The 25071-nt window shown below is 42.1% G+C and overlaps 1 protein-coding gene across 5 annotated transcripts; it reads left to right on the top strand.

The window, feature by feature from the left end:
* The first annotated feature begins 50 nt into the window (after window positions 1–50).
* Window positions 51–25001, top strand: LOC124257144. Of its 5 annotated transcripts, none has more exons than XM_046691139.1 (20): window positions 99–135; window positions 1407–1445; window positions 3409–3491; window positions 3710–3781; window positions 5084–5228; window positions 5790–5875; window positions 6569–6640; window positions 7642–7744; window positions 11217–11376; window positions 11467–11645; window positions 13266–13841; window positions 14152–14211; window positions 16781–17109; window positions 18544–18778; window positions 19023–19316; window positions 19713–20288; window positions 20593–20652; window positions 22978–23306; window positions 23900–24134; window positions 24870–25001. In XM_046691139.1, the coding sequence occupies exons 1-20, from the start codon at window positions 114–116 to the stop codon at window positions 24923–24925; spliced, it is 3711 nt and encodes a 1236-aa protein (XP_046547095.1). In that variant the 5' UTR covers window positions 99–113; the 3' UTR covers window positions 24926–25001. The 5 variants fall into 5 exon arrangements, with proteins under 5 accessions (XP_046547091.1, XP_046547095.1, XP_046547092.1 ...); XM_046691136.1 differs by having other exon boundaries at window positions 11407–11645; XM_046691137.1 differs by having other exon boundaries at window positions 11217–11419; window positions 11480–11645.
* The last annotated feature ends 70 nt before the right edge of the window (window positions 25002–25071 follow it).

Genomic DNA, 25071 nt, shown 5'->3' with positions numbered 1-25071 from the left:
GACCTCTTGTTTGATAGTTTATCTTTGGGCTATGTAATTTAATGTAAAGAGCAGAACAAATTCTCTTCTTCCAAGCTTTGACCTACATGTAGGTTACGCTAAGGTGCTGGAAAATGGACAGCAGTTTGTTATTTTGTAAGTATTTTAACACACTTTCTAATCTGACAAAAATATGAAAGAATACTTTCTGACAATTAAAGACTGTTTAGCTCAAACTGAACTGTAATGGAGTCATATGGAAACATTTGCTTTGTCAGATATATAATTCTTTATCATCCACACTGATAAACACCTCACAGCTCAATGGTTTCCATGTTAACTTTATACAGGCTATGGAAGACATGATTGTCTCTAGGTAACATACAGGCTAGCACTGTTGTGTTCAACTACAGTTGTCTCGAAGTGGAATGGTATCCTGAATTTGGGCCTATATTTTCGCTTATGTAGAACTCGGGTAACTCGAAGTGTTAATTTTGGTTCCTTCACTTCGGCACGTGTACACTGTATATTATTTGTAACGTGCACGTCACAGTCGTGAGTGAGTTTAGTTTTGCGCCGCTTTTAGCAATATTCCAGCAATATCACGGCGGGGGACGCCAGAAATGGGCTTCACAAATTGTACCCATGCGGGAAATCGAACCCGGGTCTTCGGTGTGACGAGCGAACGCTTTAACCACTAGGCTACCCCACCGCCCCCATAGTCCTGAAATTAATTAGATTGTTTATGATATGGCAATACGAACACCAGGTAACATCAATGAGAAATTACAATATTTCATATGCATATTGCGTTTATGCAAACACAAGCCTGTATCATCTTACGCTAATATCTACATGCCCAAGGACACTTTCAGATATGACGTTAAGTGAAGTAATACACAATGACATGACGTAATACACAATGACATGACGTAATACACAGGCAATGTGAACCTGTGGAAGCTCATTTCTTACAAAAGAATTATCCACATGGTTATTTTAGCGTCTGGTTTTAGGACAATCGTAACACAATAGGCATTGTTGAGGTATAATGTAATCAGGTGAGTGAGTGAGTGAATTACTATTTAACGTCACGTCGGCAATATCTCAGCCATATCGTGACGAAATCAGGTGAGTGACGTTATGAACAACGGCTCGCGCCACCAGCATCAAATATACACCGGTCAACGAGACTGATTGCACAATGTATAAAGTCGCCTTTCACTTGCACATATTCCAGCCCCACATTACCACGGTGTACATTCGTATGTAGTGGAACCTGGACATCATGTGAAAACCCCTCTCCATCACCCAAGTCAACAATGCCTGTGTGTTTATATTGTCCTAAAACTAGACACTAACATAACAATCTTGATAATGCTTTTGTAAGAAATGAGCTTCCATAGGTACATGGATTTCTGTTTCAGTCGTTTTGGCTTTTGTCGGATTAGCTCAGCTTGCTGAAGGTAAGGTCACACATATATGTAAAACTGTAGTAAGGTAATATTCAGAGGAATGAATTAGTATAAAACTTCCAGTAAGCTAATAAGTGCTTGTCATTATAACTTTGTAAACAAACAAGAATCTGATAGGATTCAGCATGTCGGCCGTGATGCATGTTGACATGAATATGCTGTTCAGATGAAGGATGTCAACATCAACATGCTCTTAAGATGAAGCATGTCGACATGAATATGCTGTTTAGATGAAGCATGTCGACATAATTATGCTGTTAAGATGAAGCATGTCGACATGAATATGCTGTTCAGATGAAGTATGTCGACATGAATATGCTGTTCAGATGAAGCATGTCGACATGAATATGCTGTTTAGATGAAGCATGTCGACATGAATATGCTGTTCAGATGAAGGATGTCGACATGAATATGCTGTTCAGATGAAGCATGTCGACATGAATATGCTGTTTAGATGAAGCATGTCGACATGAATATGCTGTTCAGATGAAGCATGTCGACATGAATATGCTGTTCAGATGAAGCATGTCGACATAATTATGCTGTTTAGATGAAGCATGTCGACATGAATATGCTGTTCAGATGAAGCATGTCGACATGAATATGCTGTTCAGATGAAGCATGTCGACATGAATATGCTGTTCAGATGAAGCATGTCGACATGAATATGCTGTTCAGATGAAGCATGTCGACATGAATGTTATAATTATTCAGATTTGGCATGACAACATAAACACCTGTTCAGATTCATATGATATTCAGTTATAAAATGTCGGCATGAATAGCATTGAAATTTAGCCATCTTTCAGATAAAGCATGTAGCATGAACATGCAATTTAGAATATAACATGAATCTGGCAGTGAAAATGGTTCGGCTAGAAAGGAGCTGGTCGTTCAACTAAATGTATTACATCATTCGTTATAATAAGGTCAGAGCATTTCGGCATTTCTTTCTGTCTCACAGCTGTTAGGACACGTTGTGTTACATGTGCATTCCCAGCATGACACTAAAATTGTGACTCGGAATCACTCTGTGTGAAACAACCTACAAACAACAAATAGACGTGATATAATAAACGACTTAGACTGACATCTTGTCTCTGAAATGAACATAGTTTACAGAAAAAAAATACAGTTTCTAAATTATAATCATGAAACATAATGAAAAGGGGCCCAGAGACTCTCCCTGAAACTGTTGTAATCTAGACTTGCCACATATTCTAGAATTGCATTGGCTTTCTTGGATACATTTGTTTCTGGGTCTGTATGACAGACTATTAACAACTTTATTCTAATATTAACAAAGTTCACAAATCAATACAATTCCATACAAAGATATCACAATGGCAGTACAAAATAGAGCGGCAGTACATATCTAAAGGTAATATAATCCAAGAACAATGATTACAGCAATAAAGACATTGACAGCAATATTCACCTCTCAGCAACAGTTATCCAACAGGCCAAATTGGCCTAGACAGGGTATAATGATCACCATACACAATGCTGACCTTCTGGTGATGTCAGATGTCATGTGACGATGAAAGACAAGAGTTATCTGCCCTTATATATCTAGAGATGCTAGAATATTCTCCAAATCCCTGGGACAGAATCGCCCATGTCGGTGGTAGTACTCTGTAGTACCTTCCAGAACTCTGTCTAAATATAGCACAATTCTAAATATAGCACACCCTCGCCGAATAATGTGCAATGTACTACACTTGGGCCATTGTTACACAATGAATATCACTGCCACATAAAAGTAAAAACTACAGAAAAACTGTATTTACAATGTAGGATTACAATATGAATTTCCAGATCTGTGGGTGTTGGACACAAACCATTTGAAAAATGGTGAAAAAGACTCTGATTCCTGAACTCCCTCAAATGTTAAATCACATAAAGTGATTGGTCCACTTCTTTATGTGTTTTGACGAGGACTTGATGTTGCTAGGTGACCGAGTGCGATGCTTGGAGTGCAATAGAGTGACCAAACCACAAGACTGCACAAAAGATGTGATATGCGACGAGAGCGAGGTGAGATGGATACAAGAGTTATTCAAGCAAATTATATCATACAAACTTGGATTATGTTCACGGGGCCAAAACAACTTTCAATATCAAACTGTTCAGCCTTTCTATAAAATAAAGTTACCCGCGAAGACCCAGCAACTCCGCAGTCACCTTTTGAATGTCTGGGCTGGAATAATACAAACAAACAAACATTGAAAGTCATCTTCCAACTATTGTTTCAGATCTGTGTTTCTGAACAATACATCACAGATCTCGGGCACACTCTGTACGACATCGGCTGTAGGCTGACTTCTGTGAGTATTGTTGAAGCAGCGGGAAACACCACCATTGCCTCTCAAGGTGTCACAGGGTGTCATCCATCACTGTATAATGGCTCATTAGTAGGGGCCGGTCATCATTGTATTGTGACATGTCCTCGTATAAGATCTAAATCTGAAACCGTTGACAGGGCAGTTGAAATGTTGATGTAATCTTGTCCACCTTTGCGTGACTGAATAACATGTCTCATGTTATATAGATATTCAGGTACTGTGTGGTATTCCGACTGCTTATGAAAGGGCTGAGCTGTATATCAGTTTGAACTTGAAAGTCTTGAAAGTATGCCAGAGCTGGCAACTACGATCAGCTCATGTATGCCAGAGCTGACAACTACGATCAGCTCATGTATGCCAGAGCTGGCAACTACGATCAGCTCATGTATGCCAGAGCTGGCAACTACGATCAGCTCATGTATGCCAGAGCTGGCAACCACGATCAGCTCATGTATGCCAGAGCTGGCACAGTACGATCAGTTCATGTATGCCAGAGCTGGCAACTACGATCAGCTCATGTATGCCAGAGCTGGCAACCACGTTCAGCTCATGTATGCCAGAGCTGGCAACTACGATCAGCTCATGTATGCCAGAGCTGGCAACTACGATCAGCTCATGTATGTCTGAACAAGAAACTCCGATCAGCTCATATATGTCTGAACGGGAAACTCATGTATGTTCCATCCTTATGCTTTAGGTCAGTGCAGGTATTACGATAATTGTGCATTTATGGCTTTACTGTTGATATGTGTAACATGCTACAAAAGAATGGCGCCGATGTCGTCTTCAAACGACACTGTCACCAACCACACTGTCTCACCACAAGCCCAGTCTCACCACAATCCCACCGTTTCACCAAAACCCCACCGTCTCTCCACAAGCCCACTGTCTCACCACAACCCAACTCTTAACCACAACCCCACCGTCTCACCACAACCCCACCATCTCACCACAACCCCACCGTCTCACCACAACCCCACCATCTCACCACAACCCCACCGTCTCTCCACAAACCCACTGTCTCACCACAACCCAACTCTCACCACAACCCCACCGTCTCTCCACAACCCCACCACCTCACCACAACCCCACCGTCTCTCCACAAACACACTGTCTCACCACAACCCAACTCTCACCACAACCCCACCATCTCACCACAATCCCATCGTCTCACCACAAGCCCACCGTCTCTCCACAAGCCCACCGTCTCACCACAACCCCAGTCTCACCACAACCCCACCATCCTAACACACTGTCTCACCGCACACCCAATAATCTCCCCAGTCGTGTGCTGCAACTGGCTATAAGGGACGACAACACCAGTCTAACCAGATGCTGATTGGTCGGAAGCGGCAGAACATCGCTGCTCACCTGTGTATAGAGTGTTGTGATACAGACCTGTGCAACAAAAACCTGTGTGGGGGAACAGGTAACATACATTTAATCAGTGCTCTGAAACAACACATTTGATGTCATACCTGCCAACAGTATATAGGCTACTGAGCAGGGACTCATCTGTGGTGGTGAAGTTAATATAAAAGAAGATATGCAGTAAACAAAAACATGATTTTTTTATAAAGTAAGTTTTTAATTTAAAAAAAAACCCCACAAAAGTATGATGAAAGAAACAATTCTAAAGGCAATATGTGTAACAAAAACTTCTAGAAACTACCGAGAGTTAGTGTGCAGAGCAATCACGTGACCTGACGTCAGACGTCCTGCTTGTCATAAGAGAGGACTAAATGGATCTTGAAGTCAGACCCGGTGACTCAATAATATCAATCACTGGCTCGTATGGTTCAAACCTGATTGTTTACAGACTGTAATGACGCTGGCATATTGCTGCATGCGGCATAATACAACAAAACGAAAAAATATTTACTGCAAATTGTGAAAATTGTTTAAAATTTCGTATTGGATATGTTTGTATTAATAGTAATTACTCTGCTTAAAATATTAGAAATATAATACTTTTTCTACTTTCTGCCAGATAACGGGAGACTGGAATGCGTCCACTGCTCGGGTCTGCAGAACATGACCTACTGTACACAGCTGGAAATCTGTGAATCAAACGAGGTAAACGACCTTTGTAATTGCTTACTGATATAAAACACGTGACTATAAATCTATTCTTTCTATATTTCATATCCAAATATTGTACAGGAAATTCATAGAAACGCTTTCACCCCGTTAGAATCGATCTTCAACAACCCATGTTTGTCGTAAGAGGCGACTAACGGGATCGGGTGGTCAGTCTCGCTGACTTGGTTGACACATGTCATCGTATCTCAAATTGTGTAGATCGATGTTCAATCACTTGATTGTCTGGTCCAGAATCAATTTGTTTAACTACCGTCACAGCTGGAATATTGCTGAATGCGGCGTTCCACAACAACCAAACAAAGGAAGAAAATAAAGAAATGTTCTTTTTTAAAGTTTCTCAAACTGGTTGAAATGAAACTTAAATTCATAAGATGATTTCATATTCGTTAGAATTATTTATATATCATATTACAACCTTGTTTCAACCTTACATGACTCTACTTTCAATCGACCCGTGAAGATCCGGGTTAGAATTGATCTTCAGTAACCCGTGCTTGTCGTAAAAGGCGACTAACGGGATCGGGTGGTCAGGCTCGCTGACTTGGTTGACTTGGTTGACATGTCATCGGTTCCCAATTGCGCAGATCGATCTCAAGATCTCAAGAGCGACGTTAAACCCAATTTCACCTCACCTCACCTCACCTCACCTTGATGTTTCTGTCCCAGGTGTGTTACATCGAGAAGAAGATCACAGACACCTACGGGCAGCAGTATACGGCAGGCTGCGTTAAGAGGACGGTACGGCCATTCAGTCAGAAACTTATTTCTGATTGTTTTCAATTCTTTTTAGCTTTACCTGTTTATATGATCATTTTTTAACAATCAAACATGAAAGTGAAAGTTGAAATAGCTTCATTCTACTTGTTAGAAATATTCACTGTCTCAATAATTTCACATTTCCTAAAACAGGTCAAACTGGTATGCATTCAAGGCCTTTTTAAGGCTTATGAAGCCTTTTGTTTTTTCAAGACCTTTTTAGTTTCACTGTTAGCCTTAATCATCACTTTCATATGAAATCCAATAGGGCTGCGCAATATAGCCGGTTTACCGGTATTTACCGGTTCAGACATGAAAACGATGCGTATTGCGATACGCTGATTGAAATCCGGTAGTTTGACATGCATTCGAAAATTTTTGTAACTCTCGGAAATCTTCGGATATTTCCGTTTTTCACACCGGAGGTCATGCGTTTGTTGTAAAATGGCGACCCCCAACAAAGAACAATTTATTGTGGTGCCAAATACTAGGGCAAAGGCTTCAGTATGGCAGCATTTTGGGTTGAAAAAGTTCACGGTAGATGGAACTATTGACAAGAGGCAACTAACGGGATCGGGTGGTAAGGCTCGCTGACTTGGTTGACACATGTCATCGGTTCCCAATTGCGCAGATCGATGCCTATGCTGTTGAACACTGGATTGTCTGGTCCAGACTCGATTATTTACAGACCGCCGCAATATAGCTGGAATATTGCTGAGTGCGACGTAAAACTAAACTCACTCACTCACTAATACGTGAATAGCCATGGGATCAGTGGCTCTATACACTGACACAACATCAGGCAATGGTAGCATTTGCAAAAGTTATAAGGCGTTATATAAGTTATTGTACCGTGTTCTGTTTATTGCTATATTTGACTGATACATCTACACATCATCACCAGCGGTCATTGAATTTCACAGGTGCCCGTGTGATTATGATGATGCTTCGCCATAGCATAATTCAAGCAATATATTCTTCAGCAATGTGAAGCAAAACAAGTCTCTAAGCGACAGTATGACAACGTGGTGGACCTTTGCTTCAACTGCTGCAATACGTCGGTCTGCAACATCGAATGTCATAGAGGTAATGCTACCTATTTCTTGTAGAATATATTCTTGTGCTAGCCTTCAGAATACTTTGATTGTGATATGGCCAAATCCATCTTTTTTCTCCCATCCGGAAATGTCTGAATCAGAGCACGAGGAAAGTTGTGCGGGGTGGCCACGTGTCGACAGTGAGTGTCATGGCAACCTGGATTGGTATCATTGTGGCCGTGAAATCAGCATGACCACGTATCGTGAATCTCGTTGCTTCGGGACTTGCTATTTTCTCGACTGCGAGTTTGCGATAGGTGCATCGCTCTTGGTTAAAACATATTTTTATTATCAAAGAAATCTGGACCAGTAAGAAAGCAAAACTTGCTTATGCACATACTAGGGTGGTAACAATGCACCGTACTACCGATGGATTGCAATTGTTGAGTCTCCGATAGCAATTAATCGATGGTAGAAACGAAAAACTATCGATGCATCGATAGTATGTGTGACTATCGATAGTTTTAGTAATTGACTTCCGTTGATAATTGCGCCGCGCAAAATACAGGAAGTACCAGATTGGTTCACTTTATTTTAGAGTTATCCGCCCCTGTTACCTCTTAAACGAACTTATATGGGTTTCAAGTTTCTTGTCAGTTATTAAAAGAGGCTAAAACTAATTCAGCTTTTTTTGTTTCATATAAAGTATACATTCATTTGGGAAATGAGTTTAAATGAGACAATTCAAGGAGAAAAAAAATATTGGAATTGTTGGCCGCAATAGTATATTGCAACAGACTATCGCTATCGCAATAGTTGTTTACCCCTCAATATTCACCCCTTGTAAATACCTCTCCAGGTAATCAGTTGACACAGCTGGTTAGTACTCATTGTTTAAGATAGTGCTAAACATACGGTACAATTTCACAAATGGAACATATAAAGTATTTTGAAGTCAGTGGTATCTGTGGAAAAACATATTTATGCAGTTCTCCTTCAATGTGTTTACGGTTGATTGTTTTCCCCGAACATAAAGCCAATGGTCGAAAAAATAATCGCTCTTCATCATCAGGATTTTGTAACTATCTACAAATAAGGTGATTCTTATATCTGATGTTCAGCATATGTGCTGTGATATAGCACCCGATACCTGAAAGTTTAAAGTTTGTACATTAAGTGAGTGAGTGAGTGAGTTTGGTTTTACGCCGCTTTTAGCAATATTCCAGCAATATCACGGCGGGGGACACCAGAAATGAGCTTCACACAATGTACCCATGTGGGGATTCGAACCCGGGTCTTCGGCGTGACGAGCGAACGCTTTAACCACTAAGCCACCCCGACGCCCTTGTACATTAAAATACTTCATAGTTCATAAGATACTTTTACAACTCACATAACAAATATATGATCAAACATCGTTCGGATTTGTCCCACTGCCATTTTTTATGAGGGGCGGTGGGGTAGTCCAGTGGTTAATGTGTTCGCTCGTCACGCTGAAGACCCGGGTTCGATTCCCCACATGGGTACAATGTGTAAAGCCCATTTCTGGTGCCCCCCGCCGTGATATTGCTGGAATATAGCGGCGTAAAACTAAACTGACTACACTGATTATCCCCCTTGTGATAAAAATAAAAGAAACCAGCCAACCATGACAGTTACGGTGACTGAGGTGAAGACACCAGACATCTGTTTGTACAGCTGATATGGACAGTCATAATTTTGCTTTCAGATAAACGTGTTTTGAAGACTTTGCCACGGTAGAACATTGTTTTAGTAGCTCCTTATCAAATTCATTGTGTGTTTTTTAAAGGACATCATTAAACACCCGTTCAGAAATTATAGAAAGCGTTTTCTTTTAAACTTTCACATCTGTGAAACTGACAGATATTTGCGAACGGTTATCTCTTTGACTCTGGCTATTGTCTGGATGCCATTACTTGGACAAAGTGTCCTTTGAAATAGTTCAGACTGAAAAGCCAACTGTTTGTCTTTGCGAGGATTAAAGATTAAAAATCTTTCTTTGAGACGACCCCCGACTAGAAATGCTTCACAGTACAATAAATCATGATCAATTTTATTGTACCGTGAAGCATTTCGAGTCGGGGGTCGTCTCAGTTTTTTAACATCTTTATTTCCCGCGAAGACACGAGCGCCTGTGCATAGAATATGTTTATGTAGCTTTTCATACGGCACCCAGAATTATGACAAAGCTGTGAAGTCACCAATCAGCAAACATACCATTGCCTGGATATATGGAGGCATTGGGATTTGATAGTATGAACTATTTGTCAAAATAGCCTCAAGCTTGACATAGTGTCATGGTGGAAACGCACATTCCCAGCTAATCACGCCCATTCAACCTGGCGCAGTCGGTGGTTCGCGAGACAGAACCGTTGCCACCTCCTTGGAATCATTAAAAGGTTGTCATATTTCGTGACCTTTTACTCTAGGCTGTCGTACAGACCCTGAAGCATATATATCCAAGAAAGCCCACGCAAGTCTAGAAAATGTGGCAAGTCTAGATTTCCTCAGCTTCTGAAAATGAAGAAAGTCTCAGGGCTCCTTTTCATTATATATATATATATATATTTTTATATGAACCTCTTTCAGTAAAATATGTTCATTTCAGAGACTAGTTGTTAGTCTACTCTTAGGTTAGAATTAATGTTTGAAATAAGCAAGAGAAATGCGATATGTGTTAACCGAAAAGCAACAATAGGTTAGATTTTGAATGAAATACATTTTCAACGAATACTCATTTAGATAGACAGTATGGTTCAGACGGAATAAGAGCGGTAACAAAGCATAACTCAACATACATGTATTTTAGATGATACCCAGGACCTAACTGTTAAACTGACTGACTGAATTGGCATATTAACCTGTAATTCCACGTCAGATTGACAACATGGAGTGCCACAAATGTTACTCAGAGTGAGTGAGTGAGTATAGTTTTACGTCGCTTTTAGCAATATTCCAGCAATATCACGGCGGTGGAGACCAGAAAGGGGCTTCACACATTGTACCCATGTGGGGAATCGAACCCGGGTCTTCGGGATGACCACTTTAACCACTATGCTACCCCTGTTACTCAGAATGTTCTACGACGAAACAGTTCATGTATAACGTTGTTTTGAACACCATGAATAAATAATATCTTACGAAAAAATACAGACCTACCCTCAAACAGTGGCAAATATGCAGGCAGCATGTAAATCTCTTTACTGAAAAAAATCTCATTTCAAGTTTTCTTGTTAGAAACATGTTTAGTGTACCCTTTAAGTCGATTTCTATCGTGTTTTCTGTTCAAAATGTCTCATCTCACACACTGACCATTTTAAGCAGCGTAGCATATGGTACCGACATTTGCTATCATCATTACGTGAAAGAAAACACAAAGACGATAACCTTATATTTCAGTGAATATACGTTTTTGAATATACCAATCAGAACATAGTATTTATCTAAATTCAGACAACAGAGTTTTGGTGCAGGTTTGCTATCAATATTCACCATTGCAGCTGCAACACCAGCAGTAACAACAACGTTAACGACAACTGCTACTTCTACCCAAACTACAGCAACTACGCCAACTACAACAGCGCCTACTACAACCACTCCCACAACGTCTAAGTCAACCCATACGCCAAGGCCTACGTCCAAGGTTACCCATACGCCAAGGTCTACGTCCAAGGCTACCCATACGCCAAGGCCTACGTCCAAGGTTACCCATACGCCAAGGCCTACGTCAAAGGCTACCCATACGCCAAGGCCTACGTCCAAGGTTACCCATACTCCTAGGCCTACGTCAAAGGCTACTCATACGCCAAGGCCTACGTCTACGTCTACTGCTAAGACGTCGCCTATGCCGTCAACCATCTGCCCAACGTTCCCGCCACTAGCAACAATACAACCTCCCAAGATCCTGAACAACGTCCTTGCGTCACTTGGTAAGAAGACCCTTAGAGCATATCCTAAGAACATATGCTAAGAGCAGGTATTCAGATGATTTACTAAGACCAGGGCCCACTTACTCAAAGTGATCTAAGCCCTTCCTCCACATTCAAACATAGGCATAAGCTCGTCGTAGCGGTAGCGCTTTGTGCAGGTGGGCCAAGGTATTCAGATCATGTACAAATAGCAGACACCAAGAACACATAATAAGAGCATCAGCAAAGTCCAAATATTAACAACAGGCATTTATAGCATATACTAAGGGTTTACACTAAAGGTGTGCACTATGAGATCATACTAACAGCGCCATCTAACTAATACTTTGAGCAGTCCTTAAGTACACGTACTAGGGGTACGAGGGGCGTTCCAAAAGTAGTCAACCTCATCTAGAAAATGATACGGATGCAGCTGTATTTATGTTTTGTTTTTCTATATATTATCTGTCAACATCAGTCCAACCCCCCCCAAAAAAAACAAAGAAAAAAAAAAAAGGCAAAATAAAAACAACACCCCCCAAAAAAACAACAACAAACAAACAAACAACTACAACAACAAACAAACAAAAACAACAAAAACGCAAAATCTGAAATAAAGGCAACACAAACGTCATGAAACAAAATATGCAAGAAACATTTTGCGTGTTTGAGATAGGCAGAAGTCTGCTAGAATCAAACTAAGATGTTAAAGTAAATAAACAAACAATTTGAAACTACAATCGCTTGTTAAAAGTGACTACCCCTTTCATTTTTACTGAAAGAGCTTGCTTTGGAGACACTACCCCTACCCCTACCCCTTTCAGATGACGTAATCATCAGGACATAACATATTCTAATGTTTTCACTTGCTCATACATGATGCCAAGGGATCAAACTGAATACTGAATGGTCACACAAGTGTCAATATATTGTAAACAGTGCCGGCTTGAATATCTGGACACAATGTGTTTTAAAGATTAAAATGGGTGTGTCCCTAAAAAAACCCCGTCTAATTATAAATCAAGCAATTCAATTCTTTGATTGTTGATTATGACGGGAAGTCATCCAATACTATACTGAACCAGGGAGAATAATATCCCTGACTGAACATATTTTATATGATATTATCTGAGGGCATACCATTATCCAAGAGGTACAAACTGTCAGATCGCTTTTCATTTTCTGCAATTTTTAAAGAAATATTATACCCCAATGTGTTGTGATGACTAATATCTCGTTAACCACATTAACCACATATGTGACATTTTGGATATGGCTTTACTAATCATTCCTTCAAAATAAAAGGGAAACTTTACAAACATTGGACAACGAGAATATAGTTAGACTGACTTTTTTGAACGTCCCTCGTAGTAACTTCATCAACTAACAAATACTTCGAACATTCCCTAAGTACACGTACTAGGAGCATCAACCAGGGAGACTATATAAGTGTAGAGTATCCCTGCATCAACAAAGAGCAAATATTAACAACAAACATTTATAGCATATACTAAGAGCTTACACTAAAGGCATACACTAAGAGATCACACTAACCGCGCCATCTAACAAATACTTCGAGCATTCATTAAGTGCACACTCTGTGGGTAAATCCTGTACTGACTCTCTCTAATGTCTTCAAAGGATGCAGTGGAAAGAATGATGTCGTGCTGCTGGTGGACAACTCGCACTCCGTCCAGGACGAGGACGCGCACCACTTCGAAATGTTTGCCAGAGTGTTGTCAGCCACCTTAGATATTAGCCCGGATAAGACCCGGCTGGGCTACACGTATTTTGGTCAAAATATCTCGGACCTTATCCATTTGAAATTTGGTGGTAACCGGGACAATTTCTACAATCGTCTTGCTCACGCAGAAGCGAGATATGGTACTTCAGGTGGGAAAGCATCTCTTGGGGAAGGACTTCGACACATCGACAGAGTCGTGTTTTCGCCAAGAAACGAAAGGCAAGGCGCAAAGAAGTACCTTGTGATACTGACGAAAGATGACTTACATGACATGCAGACTGCATTGTCAGAAGCTACTGCACTGAAGAACAGAGGAGTGGAGATAGTCCTCATTGGAATTGGGGATTTTATAGGTTTGACTGGAGACCTGGAAAAGATAGTGACGAGTCCACACAAGACTCACATGATCATTGACGATTCCGTTGACGACCTTCAATATTCCCTGGAGGATATCTTCGTGAGTCGTTGCCGAGGTGAGTGAGAGAGTAAACGATAAGACGCCATAATCTAACCATTAATATCACCCATAGGTTCATCAATGTATATAGTTAGAAATTCTCTCTGAGCACTGTAATGTTTTGCGATATATGAAAGTCTTCTCGCAATATTTCGAACTGAATATTGATCTTGGTTTGTAAAATCTGAAGTAAACGTATTTTCTGCAGCCGTCTTTAGAAGAAAATACTTTTTTCTTATAAAACCTCCAATACAGAATATCGGTCAATATCGGTCAATAACATTAACATTGCAGTCTCTACATGACGTAGTGTATCCCAATTCCAGGTCATACACCAACCGTGGCTCCAGATCCATGTGGCGGGCCCAAGCTTCTCAACTACCTTGGTAAACAGTAGTGTTCGAGTAGAGGTTACCTGAAACGTAGAACAACCTTGAGATACCAACTGACACATGACATCATTTAACTTCTTTAAGTAGAGTCTACTACGCCTATTACGAACTTACGGATATATCGAACTGTTTTTTCGGGCCACGTGCTGTATATTTTAGTCGAAATGCTTATAACAATTATTACGAACTAAAAGTTGTAATTCCTTGCGCAGTATAGTAGCGTAATATACTAACCCACGGGCAAAAGAAACGATACCAAGTCGAAATGACTGTTATTACAAAACGACAAATCACCATTGTGAAAAAGGACAGTGTATTATATTAACAGGTGTATGGGCAACACTCACTCAGTCATTTCATTGGAGTAGCAACAGTAACACGTCCATTGAGTCACTGTATAAATGAAGGAATCAAGTGTCCAGTATTCGATCAAACATGTAAACAAAACAACACACGTGGTCAGTATTTGGTATGTCCACCGTGGCCATCAATGCAAGCCCTAACTCTACGATGTGCTGAGAACGTCAGACGCCGTATACCTTGGGCAGGGATTCTTCGCCATTCCTCTTGGACGTCGGTTTTCAGGAACATCAGCTCTAGCACGAATCTGACGATCCAAATGGTCCCACAAGTGTTCAATTGGTGACATGTCAGGTGACCTGGAGGGACAAGGAAGCACATTGACAGTCTCTCTGTAGAAACTCCATGACAATATGTGCTGTATGAGGACGGGCGTTGTCCTGTTGGAACATGGTCCAGTAGGAATGGTAGCAGAATCGGACACGGAATTTGATGAATGTATCGTTGACCAGTGAGATTACCATCCACCACAACAAGGTCTGTCTTCATACCGTCACATATGTCGCCCCAAACCTTGACACCGTTTCCACCAAACGGTTCCACCTCCTCTACACAGCAACGTTGCACACATTCTCCACGGCGTCTGTAGACACGAGTCCTGCCATCATTCCTGAACAGCTGGACCCTGCTTTCGTCTGAGAAGATCACTCTCTGCCAATGTCTGTTTTGCCACTGGAGAGCCATGCGTGCCCATCGAAAACGTTGACGTCGATGTTGAACGTCAGCCGTACACCACGGTAGGGTACGGATACCGTATTGTCTGAGTCGTCGTGCTGCTGTTCGTCGACTGATAGGATGTCCAAGCCCAGTCGCTGCTGATGACGTAACAGATAGGAAACGGTTTCTCTTCTTTGGGGGGTGGTGACGCGAGGTCTTCCACTTCTGGGCCTGTCTGCTGTCCGCCTTGTTTGCCTGTAGGGGGTCATCAGCCTCGTGGTGGTTAGACGTGTGCAGTCCAAGGTCGCTGCAACATGTACCATTCCAATGGCTCTCTCTCTGTGGATTCCTGCGACAATCGGGGCATGGTCGCTGAAGTTGACTTGAAGGTCTGATGTCATCGAAGGTTTGTGTGCACTCTTATATCCCAAAGATGCACGTGCTTCATGCAATCTGTTTACGCGAATTTCGTGCTTCACGACCTGTTGCAGTGATACTGTTCGCCCAAACACAACATATTTCATGACAAATGATATTGAAGCGTTGTGGCGATGGTTTTCCTACAAAATTGAGTTCGAGTCCAAATTATCAAATTAATTTTGGTATCGTTTCTTTTGCCAGTTAGTGTTATTTATTATTACAAGATATTTATATAGCGCACTCGATCATTGGATGTCAATCTCAAACGGCACATCGTATTATCAGTCTAACTCCCTGGGGAGTATACAACTCCTGCAGCCACAACACTGCAGTGTTATATTCAGTTAAAGTGGCCACCCTTCACATCTACATATTATGGTACTTCACTAGTGTGTCATACAGGCCCTGAAGCGAATATACCCAATGCAGCCCATGCAAGTCTAGAATGTGTGGCAAGTCTAGATTACCACAGTTTCGGGAAATGAAGAAAGTTTCTGGGCTCTCTTTTATTGTACTTTATTTCCAAAACCTTTCTTCTGTAAAATATGTTAATTTCAGGAACTAGCTGTAAGTCTTGGTACTTGTAGTGTGTGTAGATAAATTAGATATTGTATTCATAAATGGCAAGAAAATGTGACAATATTCTATGTCTATATATTCTATATAACTGGAACTTATCTCGCCTTTTCAAAGTAAAAAATACAGGTGAATACACAGTGCCATTTAAAAGGTGATCAAATGTAACAAATGTTATATTTGGGATTATAGTCTCTCAGTAAAGTACAGATTCTAGTACTTTTGTTGGGTTGAGTCCCATCCGGGATTCGAACCAACACCCTCAGAGTCAGACACCTGATCGCCAGCACACAAGGTCAGTCGCCTAACCAACTCAGCCACCGCTAGTAGGAGCCGTGGTGGCGGAGTTAGTTAGGCGGCGGACTTTGGACTAAACACAACAATAGTACTACAATCTGTACTTGACTAACAAAGAGTAATCCCAAATATAACATTTATTGAACAATCCCAAATATAACATTTATTGAACATACAGATATTGCAATCTTCAGATAACACGGTGTCAGTGTTTGTCCATGGCGGCGCTTCTTGTGAGTGTGTTTGTTCAAAGGTTGTGGAGCCAAAGAGGACATCGTACTGATCCTAGACCATTCTGGCAGCATCACTGAAACTGACTGGAAGAAGATGGTGGAGTTTACTCACAAGTTGGTGGACAACTTCAACGTAGCCCACGACGCATCAGACATCGGCGTGATGACCTTCAACGACAAACTAACGGAGATCGTCCCCCTTCACGCTTACAGCGACAAAGCCAGTCTGTTGCATGCTATGGATACAGGGTTAAATAGGGTCCTGGTACATGGAGACACTTTTACCAATCTGGCTTTAAACCAAACTCTCCATTGGTTTCATAGGGACAAGAGACATGACGCTATAAAGGTAATTTAAAGTCAAGGGTAATTTTACAAACCTTTTTAGCACCAGGATTACACCCATACTTTAAAGGCACTATTTCACACCACATTGGCCATATAATTACGTATTTCGATTACAACATTAAATTAAAAAGATCGAGTGAATTATTGCAACGTTGCATTAAATCGACTCTCGCCCCCTCTGCCGGCCGAACATTACTTCAAGCGAATCCCATAGAGTTATGTCCCTTGGAGCGCTCTTTACGGAAATCATATACCTCCTTTGGAGACAGAACTCAGTCCTAGACAAAATGACGCTATTGTCTTGCGTAAAAACATACGCGCAACTTGTGATTGAAACCAGCTCTGCAAACACCGCCATCACAGCGTACGAAAGGTTTCGAGCAATTGTTTTCACTCCATTCATGGCAAATGTTCTCTGTTTGGAAGCTATTCGCCTCGAAGTTTCAATTATCGATTTCAGGTAAGTCGTAAGGGATAATAAGTCATTTATTGCATCAATAGGAAGCTAAAGTGAGTCTATATGCCTCAATATACATAATATAGCCCAACATATTGTCAAAAATGTGTGAAATTGTGCATGTCACATAAACTTAGTTGTAGGGCTAAGATCGCATGAGTGAGTGAGTTTGGGTTTTACGCCATTTTAGCAATACTCCAGCAATATCACGGCGAGGGACACCAGAAATGGGCTTCATTGTACCCATGCGGGGAATCGAACCCGGGTCTTCTGTGTGACGAGCGAACGCTTTAACCAGTAGGCTATCCCACAGCCCCTTTATAGAACGGAACCCTGACCGAGGTCGAGGCTGTTTGGTAGCCGAAATGTTGTAGATAAAACGTTAACTCGTCATGAAGGACCAAAGGGATACTGGTAACCAACGATACGATTCACAACGGGGCAACAGTCCCACCACCACGACATTGTCCCTTCCACCCAGCTCTTTCTGCAATGCGAAAGCCCTAAATGAAGCAAGTCTAGAAGCCCCAATGCAGATGTTATAAGTGCCTGCATCTCCCATTTCACTCGGGCTCCTCTTCAGTTTATATGAACTTATACATAGGCGGATCCAGGAATTGGATGGGGTGGGGTGTGTGGTTATGTGATTATGGGGTGTTTTTTTTTTAGGTTTTGGGGTTTAAACCCCTGACCCCCGCCCCTCTAGCTCCGCCAATGCGGGTTGGGTTTCGACCCCCCCTGAACCCCTATTCTACAATTGTGAGACAAAGGTGTGATGTTCAAATTCATTCTCCCATATAAAACCAAGATGTTTAACTTTGGTGTATCACGTTTGTGTGTATAAATTTAAAGGAGGATACCGATTTCAAAACATTATTGCACCTTCCAAATCATTCGTGGCCCATTCGTGATATTCCGGGACAAGTTACGGCAAGGGGCGAGTGGTGACGAAAGCTTCCAAACGTGCATGTTTTTCAGGTTGCAATCATTTTCACTGATGGCGGTTCTCACAAGAAGTTTGAAACGTTCTCCACTGCCCTGGATCTCCATCATAACAACGTCACCGTGTTTGTTGTGGGTATCGGCGGGGAGGTTGACCTTTACGAGCAGATGATACTGGCCTCTGACCCGGATGCAGAACATATGCTGAACGTCGGGGATTACCATAACCTGATTAAGTACCTGGACTATCTGCTGGCTGTCAGATGTAGAGGTGAGTGAGTGAGTGAGTGAGTGAGTGAGTGAGTGAGTGAGTGAGTGAGTGAGTGAGTGAGTGAGTGAGTGAGTGAGTGAGTGAGTGAGTGAGTGAGTGAGTGAGTGAGTGAGTGAGTGAGTGAGTGAGTGAGTGAGTGAGTGAGTGAGTGAGTGAGTGAGTGAGTGAGTGATCAGCACATTTCCAAGTTAAACCAAAGCGTGTCATCTCGATGGGGGAACAACATCGATATTCACCATTGCAGCTACAACACCAGCTACAACTACGCCAACGACAACTGCGCCTACTACAACCACTCCCACAACGTCAAAAGCTACCCATACGCCAAGGCCTACGTCCAAGTCTACCCATACGCCAAGGCCTACGTCCAAGTCTACCCATACTCCTAGGCCTACGTCAAAGGCTACCCATACTCCAAGGCCTACGTCTACGTCTACTGCTAAGACGTCGCCTATGCCGTCAACCATCTGCCCAACGTTCCCGCCACTAACAACAAAACAACCTCCCAAGATCCTGAACAACGTCCTCGTTTCCCTTGGTAAGAAGACCCTTAGAACATATTCTAAGAACATATGCTGAGAGCAGGTACTCAGATTATTAAGTAAGACCAGGGCCCACTTACTCAAAGTAATCTTAGCCCTTCTTCCACATTCAAACATAGGCATAAGCTCGTCGTAGCGGTAAGAACGCTTTGTGCAGGAGGGCCAAGGTATTCAGATCATGTACAAACAGCAGACTCTAAGAACACATACTAAGAGCATCAGCAAAGTCCAAATATGAACAACAAACATTTAGAGCATATACTAAGGGTTTACAATACAGGCATACACTAACAGATCATACTAACCGCACCATCTAACAAATACTTTGTGCATTCATTAAGTGCACACTCTGTGGGTAAACCCTGTTCTGAATCTCTCTAATGTCTTCAAAGGATGCAGTGGAAAGAATGATGTCGTGCTGCTGGTGGACAACTCGCACTCCGTCCAGGACGAGGACGCGCACCACTTCGAAATGTTTGCCAGAGTGTTGTCAGCCACCTTAGATATTAGCCCGGATAAGACCCGGATGGGCTACACGTATTTTGGTCAAAATATCTCGGACCTTATCAATTTGAACCTTGGTGGTAACCAGAAATATCTCTACTATCGTCTTGCTTACGCAGAAGCGAGATATGGTACTTCAGGTGGGAAAGCATATCTGGGGGCAGGACTTCGACACATCGACAGAGTCGCGTTTTCGCCAAGAAACGAAAGGCAAGGCGCAAAGAAGTACCTTGTGATACTGACGAAAGATGACTTACATGACATGCAGACTGCATTGTCAGAAGCTACTGCATTGAAGAACAGAGGAGTGGAGATAATCTTCATTGGAATTGGGGATTTTAAAGGTTTGACTGGAGACCTGGAAAAGATAGTGACGAGTCCACACAAATCTCACATGATAATTGACGATTCCGTTGACGACCTTCAATATTCCCTGGAGGATATCTTCGTGAGTCGTTGCCGAGGTGAGTGAGAGAGTAAACGATAAGACGCCATAACCTAACCATGAATATCACCCACAGGTTCATCAATGTATATAGTTAGTAATTCTCTCTGAGCATTGTAATTTGTTGCGTTATATGAAAGATTTCTGGCAATATTTCGAACTGAATGATCTTGGTTTGTAAAATCTGAAGTAAACGTATTTTCTGCAGCCGTCTTTAGAAGAAAATACTTTTTTGTATAAAACCTCCAATACAGAATATCAGAAGTTCTGTCAATAACTTTAACATTGCAGTCTCTACATGACGTAGTGTATCCCAATTCCAGGTCTTACACCAACCGTGGCTCCAGATCCATGTGGCGGGCCCAAGCTTCTCAACTACCTTGGTAAACAGTAGTGTTCGAGTAGAGGTTACCTGAAACGCAGAGGAACGTTAACCTTGAGATACCAACTGACACACGACACCACTCACAAGGATTTGGGGGTGGCGGGACAACTTAGTGGATAAAGCGTTCGCTCGTTACGCCGAAGACCTGGGTTCGATTCCCCTAATGGGTACAATGTGTGAAGCCACTTTCTGGTGTTCCCCGCCGTGATATTGCTGGAATATTGCTAAAAGCGGCGTAAAACTATACTCACTCACTCACTCACAAGAAGCGAAAGAACACCCGATTTCCATATGCCATTTAGCTTCTTTAAGTAGCGTGAACTACGCATATTACGACCTGGCGGATATATCGAACTGTTTTTCCTGGCCATTTGCTGTATATACTCATGGAAACGAATAGGGGAAAACACATGACTGACTGACTGAGTTTGGTTTTACGCCGCTTTTAGCAATATTCCAGCAACATCACGGCGGGGGACACCAGAAATGGGCTTCACACATTGTGCCCACGTGGGGATTCGAACCCGGGTCTTCGGCGTGACGAGCCAACGCTTTAACCACTAGGCTACTTTCATGAAAGTACAAGTCTTCCTTTACTCTTTTCCAGGTTTCTTCACAAGGTATGCATTGCACTGTGAGTGAAATTCTGGAAATAAATATAGGAACACTTGTACTTCCATGTGGTCTCTTATTCGTTTCTATGAGTATATTTTAGTCGAATTGCGTACAACAAACTACGGTTAAGATGAACTAAACGTTGTACTTCCCTTGAGTTGTAGCGGCATAGTATACTTATTTACGCTTCGAAAAAGTAGGGGAACTTCGTTTTAAAGGTACGATATATCGGAGTCAATCCATGTTGATACGATAATAATTAATGTTTTGAAAGTGCATCACCACTTGCACTTCCTTACGTCCATATTTGTTTGTATAATAATCGCTTTGAAAGATGATTGGTGTATGAGGTGAGGTGAGGTGAAATTGAGTTTAACGTCGTGCTTGAGAATATTTCGCTCATACGACGACATGCATGCGTGTGTATGTGTATGTGCGGCTGCTTGTACTAGCCCAGACTGAAGCTGGTTTTATAGTGCTAGCCCACTGAGGTACCATGCCGCAGTGAAGCATGAATACCCCACTCAGACACTTTATACTGACTCCGAGCCGACCAGTCCTTGTTGTACCCATTAATGCCGAGCGCCAGACAGGGACCAACAAGTACCATATTTTAACGTCTTTTGGTATGACGCGGTCGGGGATCGAACCGCGACCTTCCGCTCTCCGGGCGGACGATCTAACCACTACACCAGGGAGGCGGTCGATTGGTGTATGACGTGACATTTGCATGTGTGAGATTTTCAGTTTCAAACAAAAAACAGGCTAGAACCAAACACCAACAACTGTGATGCAAGATGGTTGTCAACAGTAATGGTCCACAGTGATTTATCGACCTTCTTGAAAATCGTCAAAATCAAGAATGACACTCCATGCACGTGTATGGGGCTACTGCGTTGTGCACGTGCATCATATGCGTTGTGTTGCGTTCATAACATGTCGGGCCGGTGGGGTAGCCTAGTGGTTAAAGCGTTGGCTCGTCACGCCGAAGACCCGGGTTCGAATCCCCACATGGGTACAATGTGTGAAGCCCATTTCTGGTGTCCCCCGCCGTGATGTTGCTGGAATATTGCTAAAAGCGGCGTAAAACCAAACTCAGTCAGTCAGTCAGTCATAACATGTCTGTCGTTGAAAGGTTTGTTAACACTTATACTTCCTATCCACGTTCAGGTTCCCCTACTTCTTCTGAAGAGTATATATGGTGTTATATTCAGTTACAGCGGCCATCGTTCACATCTACAATATCATGGTACTTCACTGTATATAAAATAAAATAGATATTGTATTCATGCATGACAAGAGAATGTGTCAATATTATATGTCTGGAACTTAATACAAAAACTTATCTCGCCTTTTCAAAATAATAAAAACAGATGAATACACAATTTAGAAAGTGGTCAAATGTAACAAATAATTATTTCTCAGTAAAGTACAGATTCTAGTACACACCCTCAGTCAGGCACCTGATCGCCAGCACACAAAGTCAGCCGCCTAACCAACTCGGTCACCGCTAGTGGAAGATAATGGCTGAGTTGGTCAGGCAGCCGACTTTGGACCCAGCACAACCAAAGTACAAGAATCTGTACTTTCCCGAAAAAGAGTAATCTCAAAAATAACAATTTTAAAAGTACGGATATTGCAAACTTCAGACAGGACAGTGTCAGTGTTTGTCCATGACAGCGCTTCTTGTGAGTGTCTTTGTTCAAAGGTTGTGGAGCCAAAGAGGACATCGTACTGATCCTAGACCATTCCAGCAGTATCAGTGTTTCTGACTGGAAGAAGATGGTGGAGTTTACTCACAAGTTGGTGGACAACTTCAACGTGTCCCACGACGCATCAGACATCGGCGTGATGACCTTCAACGACCAGCTAACGGATATCGTCCACCTCCACGCCTTCAGGAACAAAGCCAGTCTATTGCATACTATAGATACAAGGTTAAATATGGTTCACGTAACTGGAAACACTTTCACCCATCTGGCTTTGAACCAAACTCTCCACTGGTTTCGTGGCGACCGGAGACATGACGCTGTAAAGGTAAATAATGGTCAAGGGTCATTTTACAAACCTATCTTAGCACAGGATTACTTATACGTAAGTTTAGCTGTAGGGATAAGACCGTCTCGTGGAAAGAGTGAGTGAGTATGGTTTTACGCCGCTTGTAGCAATAATCCAGCAATATCATGGCGAGGGATACCAGAAATTGTACACCTTGTACCCGTGTGGGGAATCGAACCCGGGTCTACGGTGTGACGAGCGAGCGCGAATGCTGTAGGTAAAACGTTAAGTCGCCACGAAGACCCAAAGGAATGCTGGTAACCAACGCCCAGTTTTACAATGGGGTACAGTCCCACAGTTCCACAGGTACATTACTGAGGTGCAAAATGTTCTCTCAGGTGAATCTCTCTCTCTCTCTCTCTCTCTCTCTCTCTCTCTCTCTCTCTCTCTCTCTATATATATATATATATATATATCTCTCTCTCTCTCTCTCTCTCTCTCTCTATATATATATATATATCTATATATACACACACACACACACACACACACACACACACACACACACACACACATATTGTCTTTGTGAATCGAGTGGTGACGAAAGCTTCCAAATATGTATGTTTTTTCAGGTTGCAATCATCTTCACTGATGGCGGTTCTAACAGGAAGTTTGAAACGTTCTCCACTGCCCTGGATCTCCATCATAACAACGTCACCGTGTTTGTTGTGGGCATCGGCGGGGAGATTGACCTTTACGAGCAGATGATACTGGCCTCTGACCCGGATGCAGAACATATGCTGAACGTGGGGGGTTACCATAACCTGATTACCTACCTCGACTATCTGCTGGCTGTCAGATGTAGAGGTGAGTGAGTGAGTGAGTGAGTGAGTGAGTGAGTGATTTTCCCAGTTAAACCAAAGCGTGTCATCTCGATGGGGGAAAAAATGGCTGACTCAGTAAGGTTTTACGCCGTTTGTAGCAATATTCTAGCAATACAACGGTGTAGAACGCCAGAAATGGGCTTCACTGGTGTTCGAGCAAACGCTTTAATCATTTGGCTGCCCCACCACCCAGAAATGGCCATAGTGATGCTGTCTTACCAAATAAAGTGTTTGAAGTGACAGCTGAAAAGCTTTCTGTAACCCTTAAAGAATATCTACAACCCCTTTCCCAAATGAATGAATGAATGAATGAATGAATGAATGACAATGAGGATGTCGATGAAGTGATCTTGTGATCTGTATCTGTTAAAGTTTAGAAATATTCGAACGATACGGGAACACGCTATTTGGCATGCAAAGTTGCGTCCCTCAGACGTACAGGAAACATGTGACCGTGGCGCCTGATTGTGATGTTAGGTTTGTCAGCACCCAAGCAGGTTCTGCATTTCGTACGAGGCGACTAAGTGGATGGTGTGTTAGGGCTCTCTAATCACTAATTTGTCTGGTCAGACCCATCGTAACCTTATACTTTATCGTAGAGTTACGAATGGCGTAGTGTTACGAACACTACATGCTCATGCACCTGGAATGGTAGTGCATTGAACAACAGGAAATAAACAACTTAATTTGCATGTCACGACTTTGAATTTATTGTCAGATATGGCCATGTCTTCAACAACTGTCAGTCCATCCACAACTATCAAACGACACTGACGAATTATCAAGATAGCTTTGAAGATCAGTGACCTACTGTGAAATGGCATGACTTGAATAAAAACATTCCTTGGAATCAATGCCTTCTGTGTCGGAATTCTGGCCAGATGAAACATGTTTTGTCTCCCGAGGTGACTCGATCGGAA

The sequence above is a fragment of the Haliotis rubra genome, unplaced genomic scaffold (genome assembly GCF_003918875.1).
Source record: "Haliotis rubra isolate DU_JTF1 unplaced genomic scaffold, ASM391887v1 Scf65, whole genome shotgun sequence".
Lineage (NCBI taxonomy): Eukaryota > Metazoa > Mollusca > Gastropoda > Lepetellida > Haliotidae > Haliotis > Haliotis rubra.
Note: the sequence above shows the minus strand (reverse complement) of the source record. Positions and strands in the feature narration are given on the sequence as shown.